At 42.2% G+C, this 10,000-nt stretch overlaps 2 protein-coding genes across 2 annotated transcripts in view; one reads left to right on the top strand and one right to left on the bottom strand.

Moving 5' to 3' along the window:
* Positions 1–10,000, bottom strand: part of LOC123518530 (gamma-glutamyl hydrolase-like) — a 265,838-nt gene that overhangs the window by 226,059 nt on the left and 29,779 nt on the right. The window lies entirely within an intron of this gene.
* The window catches only part of LOC123518529 (neuroendocrine convertase 2-like), a 241,273-nt gene that overhangs the window by 183,099 nt on the left and 48,174 nt on the right, over positions 1–10,000 (top strand). The window contains exon 3 of the mRNA XM_045279329.1: positions 6,687–6,830. Within this exon, the coding sequence (XP_045135264.1) occupies positions 6,687–6,830 (144 nt within the window). The remainder of the gene's footprint in view (positions 1–6,686; positions 6,831–10,000) is intronic.

Genomic DNA, 10,000 nt, shown 5'->3' on the forward strand with positions numbered 1-10,000 from the left:
TGTGAAACGATTGTGTGTGCACTGTGTGTGTGTGTGTGTGTGTGTGTGTGTGTGTGTGTGTGTGTGTGTGTGTGTGTGTGTGTGTGTGTGTGTGTGTGTGTGTGTGTGTGTGTGTGATGTGTGTGAGGATAGATGTGTGCTTCTCTCTCTCTCTCTCTCTCTCTCTCTCTCTCTCTCTCTCTCTCTCTCTCTCTCTCTCTCTCTCTCTCTCTCTCTCTCTCTCTCTCTCTCTCTTTGTCCATTTACCTTCCCAAACGCCTCTCATTTTTCTTTTTTCATTTTTAGTTACGTTACAAAACACACACACACACACACACACACACACACACACACACACACGCGTCACTCGGCACAACAAAAATACGCTGGATTTACACTCACTCTTCACAAGGGCGTCGTTCATTCACCCATGCAAAAAAAGATAGAATGGAATACAATAACACCCGACACTCACTCGCACAGGCTTGTCACGGCTCGCCCTCCTTCCTCCCCTTCCCTGGCTTAACGTTTGCAATAAACCTCCTGTAAGTTTGTGTTCTATTTAATAGGCGGTGTTCATACTGAAGAGAGGAGAGTTGTGATTGCTGGATCTATTTTTTTCTATTTTTTAACGTAGCTTTTTCGATATGATACAAATCGTTAGTTAGAATTCGAGTTAGGATGCCGGACATGAGAAAGAGTTATGGGTTGGACTGTGATCACTTTCCTTGTTCTCTTTTACACTTGTTCTATCGTGCTTCGCTTTTTTTTTACTGTAAGCTTGTTGAGTACATAGAAAAAGACGTAACTGCCATTTGTTAAACTAGTGAAGGGTGTTGAAGATATAATAAGTTAGATATGAACTAAGTGGAAAAGATAACTAATGAAATAGAATGAAAAGCTTTAGAGAATACACGATAATCATTTTCTTTCTTTTTCTTTTGATAATTCTAATGATTTTTTTCTAGGTCAACACGTGGCAGGAAGTGGCAGTAATTGTTCCCTCCTTCCTCCCCATGTCATTGTGTGTTTTCCTCAAGCTGACCTCTTCTTACTAATAAAATAGAATGAAAAGCTTTAGAGAATAGACGATAATCACTTTTTCCTTTTTCTTTTGGTAATTTTATTTTTTTCCTAGTTCAACACGTGGCAGACAGTGGCAGTAATTATTCCCTCATTCCTTCCCATGTTATTGTGCGTTTTCCTTCAAGCTGACCTCCTCTCATACGTTGACAATCTTCTAACAAAACCAACTGATGATTTTTCTAGTTCATCACGTGGCAGGCAGTGAAAGTAATTATTCCCTCATTCCTTCCCATATCATTGTGTGTTTTCCCTTAAGCTTACCTCCTCTGACGCGTTGACAGTCTCCTAACAAGACCAACTGTGATAGATACTCGGCACATCTGAGGAGTTAAGATTTGGCGGGAAAAGTTAGAAGACACGACAGGAGACTGAAGCATGTCGGGACTTGAGACAGTGGCTGCGATTCTCTTGCCTTCTTTTATATTTCTTGTTGTCACGCTGCACGTTTCTTGGACATACAGACTAGTTCAGAAGTAGAACAGTCAGTGAAATGGATGGACAAGATTAGCAAGATCATTATAAAGACATTAGATACTTTCAATATGAGACGGTGGCTTTACTTTCCTTGCCTTCTTTCAAACCTGGTTCACAAATAAGACAGTGTGTGGGACAGATAGACTTAGCAAGGTTATTTTAAACTCAGACATTAGATACTTTCAATAGGACACAGTGACTTTACTTTCCTTGCCTTCTTTCAAACCTGGTTCACAAATAAGACAGTGTGTGGGACAGATAGACTTAGCAAGGTTATCTTAAACTCAAAGACATTAGATACTTGCAATTTGAGACTGATGCGTTACTTTCCTTGCCTAGTTCATACATAAGACAAGGAGTGAGTGGGGAAGACTTAACAAGATGATAATAAACTTTAAAGAGATTATATACTTCTAATAAGACACATTGAATACTTTCCTTGCCTTCTTTCATAACTAGTTCACAAATAAGGCAGTGAGTGAGTAGAGACGACTTAACAAGATCATTATAAGCTCAAAGACTAGATACTTCCTATTTGAGACTAATACGTTACTTCCTTCTTTTACATCCCATTGTCACGGGTCCCGTTTCTCACACGCACAACACACACAATGCCCGGTTCGTAAGTAGGTTAAAGAGAGAGACACACTTAGAAAGATCGTCATAAGAGCAGAGGCATGACATTCTTTCAAGAGTAGGTTGCATAAGGTTATGGATCTCTCTCTCTCTCTCTCTCTCTCTCTCTCTCTCTCTCTCTCTCTCTCTCTCTCTCTCTCTCTCTCTCTCTCTCTCTCTCTCTCTCTCTCTCTCTGATAAAAAAAGGATGCCTGTAGGGTAAAGCTCTTTCCTCTTCCATCATCCTGCCTTTTCTCCTCCTCCTCCTCCTCCTCCTCCTCCTCCTCCTCCTCCTCCTCCTCCTCCTCCTCCTCCTCCTCCTCCACAGTGCAACACACCACCACAACATCATCACCAAAAACACCACACACACGCACCCACCCCTGCCCCCACCACACACACTGACACACATCCCCGCCTTCTCGCATCCCTCCCCTCACACACACACCTACCATTCCTCCTTCTCCCTACCACGCACACCTGTCGTTCCCCACGGCTCAGATGGTCTAGGCGCCTCACAGATAACACAATTTCACGGGCGGGGCTTCACAAGACGGCTACAGACCCATCCTGCTGGTCCCATCCCTCAACGTGAAGCTTTGGTGTGTGTGTGTGTGTGTGTGTGTGTGTGTGTGTGTGTGTGTGTGTGTGTGTGTGTGTGTGTGTGTGTGTGTGTGTGTGTGTGTGTGTGTGTGGATATAAAGTTGGAATTACAAACAGTTAGGAAGTTGTATAATAGACCGTGGTGATTAGACTGTCAGTGTTGAGTCATTTAGGAGCATTGAATTAAGAGATAGATTAATGGATGGTGGTAGGAGGTAGGTGGACACAGGAAGCCACGTGCAGACACTGAAACAAATAAGGGAAGGAAGGAGAGTGAATAAAAGGTCAACAGAGGGAGACATTAAAGAAACAGAGGCTAAAGGAAATAGATACGTAAAATAAATTATGTTCTTTGGGTCTAAATTTAAATGAAAGACAAAGACACTGACAGGTTAGTTAAGATAAATATAGGGTCCATATTCAGAAACGCCTTGCTCTATCACCATGAGAGGTGGTACAGTGGAACCATGCGTGCTTTGGGATCCGAGGGGTCTCCAAGCGCATGGGTTCGAATCCTGTCCACGGTTCGAGTGTAGGTTGGGCTTCCTCACTCGGGGTAACAGTTTCCTAGCGGGTGGGCTTTCAGATAGGAGGTACCCCATAAAGTATCCCCTTTAGCCCATAAATTCCAGTGAAAAGCCCACGTGGTATGAATAAAAAAAAAAAAAAGGTCACAGCGGGTTTTCAAGTGTGTTTCTCTAGTTGCTAATGTAGAAATCTTGTCACTCTGCCTCTAGAACCATAAAGCCACCTTAAAAAACGCTCTTTTCTCTCACCATGACTAATTTCCAAGGCCACAGAGATGATCAGCGGTGTTTTCAAGAGTGTTTCTCCTGTTAATAATGTAGAAATCTTGTCAATCTGCCTCTAGAACCGTAAAAAAATATATAAAACTTTAAAATCTCGTGTAAATTCAAATAAAGCCAATGTAAGGAGGGAATGAAAGATGATAGAAAGATAATGAGACAGGAGAGAGAGAGAGAGAGAGAGAGAGAGAGAGAGACACACTCCACCTACCAACACCAAATTAACACCACCGATCTTACTTACTCATAAACAAAACCCGAGTAAACAAGGCTAAAGTTACACCACCACCACCACCACCACCACCACCACCACCACCACCACCACCACCACTACACTGTCATAAGAAAAATCTGTTAGCGTGGTCCGTCACTTCAGAACGTGACTCGCCTTAAGGTCACAGAATCTTAACCCCTTTTACTGTGTTGGGGAAGGAGAGAGGGAGAGAAGGAGGATGAAGGAGAGGAGGAGGAGGAGGAGGAGGAGGAGGAGGAGGAGGAGGAGGAGGAGGAGGAGGAGGAGGAGGAGGAGGAGGAGGAGGAGGAGGAGGAGGAGGAGGAGGAGCTGGAGGAGGAGCTGGAGCTGGAGCTGGAGCAGGAGCAGGAGCAGAAGGAGGAGGAGGAAGTCAAGTGAAGACTCATTCCTACTCCATTCAATGCGCTTTGAGAGGAGGAGGAGGAGGAGGAGGAGGAGGAGGAGGAGGAGGAGGAGGAGGAGGAGGAGGAGGACACGAAGATGAAAACTAAGGAGACAAACACGAAGGATAAAAAGATAAGCTGGAGGAGGAGGAGAAGAGGTGGAGGAGGAGGAGGAGGAGGAGGAGGAGGAGGAGGAGGAGGAGGAGGAGGAGGAGGAGGAGGATTAAACAGACAGAATTCCAAACTTATAGAATCCTTAATGACTTGCCAATCATATCTTACTTTTTTCACCATTTTACTCCTTCATGACCCTCGCAGCAGCCTCCATTATACCCATGTCAATCTTACTTTAGTCCCGCCCACGCCTTGTTTTCCAGTGTCATGCTCCCAAAACTGCCAATTATTCGTGAGTGCTGCCCTTCTGTCTTACCCTGACGCGCTAAACACTGTGTATGCCTGGGTTTGTAATATTTCCTATGCTTCCTTTAGTAAATACTCAAATCCTTCTCCGCCTCACTTTTCGACACGCTCAAATCTTTCCAGCTTAGCCCCAAATCAATGTCTTTCAATTAGCTGGGAATATATACTATTAATTTAGCACCGTAAGCTTCTCGTGCATGTTTTGTGCCCGTATTCTGAAACGCTTTGCTCTCTCACCAACACTGCTTTCCAAAGGCTCTAGTTGAAGATACTCGTGCTTTTAAGGATATGTTTTATGATTCCGGTGATGGATTGTAAAGATTTCTAGTTTACTAAAGGGAGAAACTGTCTAAAAAAAATCTGGCTTATCATTTCTGTGGCCTTGAAAAATTATTGAGGTGAGAGAGCAAGTTGTTTGTGAATGCTGGTGTTATTAGTAACCCGATGTACAGCTACTAAACGAGTCTCTTCTCCAGCCAGGTTAAAATTTAGTCCCCCAGTTCCTTCACTCAAGTCTTCAGTCACTCTTTTAGTCTACAGCCACTAAGCGAGACTTCTTCCTCTCACAGTTTCAGCTTTAGGCCACATTTCTTAATACAAGTTTTCAGTAACCTTCTTTGTCCACCTCCCTTGCATGTTCAGATTTAGTGTAGTCTCTAATTTTTTATACGTCTTCAGTCACTCTCTTAGTTTACAGCCACCAAGCGAATCCTCTCTCACAAATTCAACTTTAGGCCACAACTATTCATACAAGTTTTCAGTAATCTTCTCTGCCTTCTTTGCCCGTTCAGATTTAGTTAAGCCACCGATCTTTTAATACAGGTTTCCAGGCAGTCTCTTAGTCTACAGCCACTAAACGAGTCCTCTCTCCCTCTCAGATTCAAATTTAGGACACAACTATTCATACAAGTTTTCAGTAATCATCCTTGTCTTCCTTCCCTTGCATGTTCAAATTTAGTTAAGCCACCGATCTTTTAATATACGTAGGTCTTCAGTCAGTCTCTTGTCTACAGCCACTGAACCTCTCTCCCTATCATAGATTCAGCTTTAGGCCACAACTCTTCATGCAAGTTTTCAGTAATCCTCTTTGTCTTCCTTCCCTTGCACGTTCAAATTTAGTTTAGCCACCGATATTCAAATTCAGTCACTCTATTAGTCTACAACCACTAAGGGAATATTCTCTCCCTGTGACAGACTCAACTAGAGGCAACAATTTCTTCATGCATTTTTTCAGTCATTTTCTTTGTCTACCTCATTCAAAAACGCTTCCCTCTCTCACCGCGACCATTTTCAAAGACTACAGAGACGATTAGCCAAGTTCCAAAGTGTATTTGTCCTGTTGATAATGCAGAAAATTTGTTAACGTGTCAGTAGAATCAAAGAGACATCTTTAAAAACACGTGTCACTTCAATTAGACCCCTTTGAAAATAGTGAAGGTGCTGTGAGGCGGATGTGTTTCAGAATATGAGCATTAGTTTACTCGCATATTTCTTCATACAAGTCTTGAGTCAGTCTCTTAATCTATATTCTTTAAGTCAGTCTTCTCTCCCCGTGACAGACTCAGTAGACCACAATTTCTTCATGCAGTTTTTTCAGTCACTCTCCTTGTCTACCTCCTTCAGATTTAGTTTAGTGGCTATTTTCTATTTCAGTCTTCCGTCGCTCTCTTAGTCTACGAGTCTTATCTCTTACTCTGACACTCAAATTTACGTAGGTCACAGTTTCTTTTTGTAGTTTTTTCAGTCATTCTCCTTGTCTACCTCGTTCGGATTTAGTTTAGTTATTTATTTCTACATACAAGACTTCAGTCACTCTTTTAACCCCCTTCAGTGCTGTGACGCGCTTTCAAATTCACTTTGCTTACTATTTAGTGATTTTAAACAGCTTCAGAAACTCATGTGGGAGATTAAAATAATGAAGACTGTGGCCATTAATCTTCCGACCTCCATAGACCCTTCCTAATGTAAATAAAATCGTCTAATCACACCCAAACTCAAGGTAAAAATGCATCCCAGTACAGAAGGGGTTAATCCACAGCCACTAAGGGAGTGTTCCTTCTCTTGCAGGTTCACAACGTGGTGCAGCAGGCAGGGTTCCAGAGGGTGAAGCGAGGGTTCAAGGCCTTCCGGGTGGAGAACCTGGTGCCTCTCCACACCCTGCAAGCACCGAGGCACCCCAGCGACCCCTACTTCCCCTATCAGTGGTACTTGGTGAGTGTGACTGTGTGTTTGTGTGTGTGTGTGTGTGTGTGTGTGTGTGTGTGTGTGTGTGTGTGTGTGTGTGTGTGTTTCACTGTTTGATCTGCTGCAGTCTCTGACGAGACAGCCAGACGTTACCCTACGGAACGAGCTCAGAGCTCATTATTTCCGATCTTCGGATAGGCCTGAGACCAGGCACACACCACACACCGGGACAACAAGGTCACAACTCCTCGATTTACATCCCGTACCTACTCACTGCTAGGTGAACAGGGGCTACACGTGAAAGGAGACACACCCAAATATCTCCACCCGGCCGGGGAATCGAACCCCGGTCCTCTGGCTTGTGAAGCTAGCGCTCTAACCACTGAGCTACCGGGCGTGTGTGTGTGTGTGTGTGTGTGTGTGTGTGTGTGTGTGTGTGTGTGTGTGTGTGTGTGTGTGTGTCGACCCCTACTTCCCCTATCAGTGGTACTTGGTGTGTGTGTGTGTGTGTGTGTGTGTGTGTGTGTGTGTGTGTGTGTGTGTGTGTGTGTGTGTGCTCCTTCAATTCGTAGAGGTAAGAAAGAAAATGAGGGTTTCATTCTTTCTCTCTACTAAAAGACGGTTTTTTTTTTCGTGGGAAATGTCTCAAAATCATATCAAACTCCACTCTAGTACTCTCTCTCTCTCTCTCTCTCTCTCTCTCTCTCTCTCTCTCTCTCTCTCTCGCCTGCTTTCCCTTCAATCGCCATTTCACTCGATAACAAAAGCTAATATGGATTTTCCTCTTCTTGCGTCGTGTCATTTGTTATTTGTCTTCTATTTTCCTCCGTCCCCAAATCCCTAATCCGTAATGAATCCGGTGCGTCAATATTTCGTTTTTCGCTGCTTGATCCGTAACCGGTAATGAAGTCCCAGGTCAGTGTTTCATTCCAATATCCCTTTTTTTTTTTCGTTTTCTTTTACTTTTTTCCAGTATCATATTCGCAATGCTTAATCTGCCATTGCTATTTCGGTTTTCAGCTTTCTGGTATTTTTTTTCTCATTTTTTTCTTTCTTTTCAATAATTCAGTTTTTTTTATCGTTAACTTCGTATTTATTGTTGTATATATACTCTTGGCTTTTTGATACTCACTGTTAACTCATTCAGTGCTGGGACACATTTCTACCTTGAGATTTGTGTACGATTAGACAATTTTATTAACATTAGGAAGGGTTTATGGAGGTCAGAAGATTAATGGCCTCAGTCTTCACTACTTCAATCCCCCACATGAGTTTCTGAAGCTGTATAAAATCATCAAATAGTAAACAGAAGGAATATGGAAACGCGTCATGGTCATAATTTGCTTGCATTGACACAAGGAACAAAAAAAAGAGATCAGTAGATATTTTTTTTTTTAGCTCCACCAAGGCTACATCCATTATTTAAAACACAGTGATAGCAAAAAAGAAAAAAGAAACATTAGGTACATCATTATTAATCCCTTCAATACTGAGACGCATTTTTACCTTGAGATTTGTGTACGATTAGACCAATTTATTGACATTAGGGAGGGTCTATGGAGGTCAGAAGATTAATGGCCACAGTCTTCACTAGTTCTGTCCCCCACATGAGTTTCTGAAGCTGTATAAAATCACCATATAGTAACCAGAAAGAATATGGAAACACGTCATGGTACTCAAGTGGTTAATAGCATCTATAAGAACAAAATACTGCTTACAATTTCTCCCCAGTTTAAAGGTTGACTGTGGCCGTAAAACAAGTAAAAATGCCACAGAGTGATTGGTAATTAGGTAGTAAAATAGTTAAAACAATGCAGCACAGAGTAAATGTCTGAATTGTGCTTCTCTTAATCATTCCTAACTTCCTCGCCAGGGTTACGAAATTTACAAGAGTGGAACTGAGAGAGCTGACATAGAGGAGTGTATTAATGCAACGAGAAAAAAATTATGTTCTTTGGTTTCTTGGCTTCACTTTGGTTATAATCACACTAGCTAGATTCACACAGACGCTAAGGAAAACTCGGAACTGACATACCGAGAAAGAAACTGATATGTTGATTGTTTTTTTTTGGGCTTCAATCTGGTCATAATCACACTAGCTAGATTCACACAGACGCTAAGGGCAAGCTAGATTCACACAGTTACTAAGGGCAAGCTAGATTCACACAGACGCTAACGGTAACTCGCTAAAACTAAAGGCTTGGTTTTATTATGTACGAGGAAATGCTGACCAAGGAAAACAAAAATGGTTGAACAGAAAGGCTCACCAAGATGCAAGTTCCTGATATAAAGGTTCTATACTGATACAATAAAACACTGTGGGTAAATTTTTTCCTGAGATAAAACACGGAAACACAAATACATCGATAACAATAGGAAAAAAATAATAAATAAACAGCTAATGAGATTTTGATCGTAAGAGGAAAACACAACAGTTGAGTTTCTGATGAAGTGTTCCTGAGTTGACAGTGGTACAGTGGAATCGTGCGTGCTTTGGGGTCTGAGGGGTCTCCAAGTGCACGGGTTCGAATACTGTCCACGGTCCGAGTGTTGGTTGGGCTTACTCACTCGGGGCAACGGTTTCCTAGCGGGTGGGCTTTGAGAAAGGAGGTACCCCAAAAAGTATTCCCTTTAGCCCATAAATTCCTGTGAAAAGACCACATGGTATAAATAATAAAAAAAAACAAGCTGTAGGTGCCATTTTTTTTTTTTTATATAGAGCTGGTCCACGAAAGCAAAATTTAATTAATTCAATTTTTCCTGAGATAATACACTGAAACACAAATACATCGATAAAAAATGGGGAAAAAATAACAAATAAACAGCTGATGAGATTTTGATTGTAAGAGGAATACACGACAGTTGAATTCCTGACAAAGAGTTCCTGAGCTGACATTGGAGAACGCTGGGAATTGTAGCGGCCACTTTTTGCACAGTTGGTACACGAAAACAAAATTCAATGAATAGACAGAAAAGATCAAAACAGATCAGAAGCTAATGGGATTTTGAATCTAAGTGGAATACAATGAGAGAGAGAGAGAGAGAGAGAGAGAGAGAGAGAGAGAGAGAGAGAGAGAGAGAGAGAGAGAGAGAGAGAGAGAGAGAGAGAGAGAGAGAGAGAGAGAGAGAGAGAGAGAGAGAGAGAGAGAGAGAGAGAGAGAGAGAAACATAACTAAGGTGGGATTCTGACAAGCTGT

Source organism: Portunus trituberculatus, chromosome 44 (assembly GCF_017591435.1).
Source record: "Portunus trituberculatus isolate SZX2019 chromosome 44, ASM1759143v1, whole genome shotgun sequence".
Taxonomy (NCBI): domain Eukaryota; kingdom Metazoa; phylum Arthropoda; class Malacostraca; order Decapoda; family Portunidae; genus Portunus; species Portunus trituberculatus.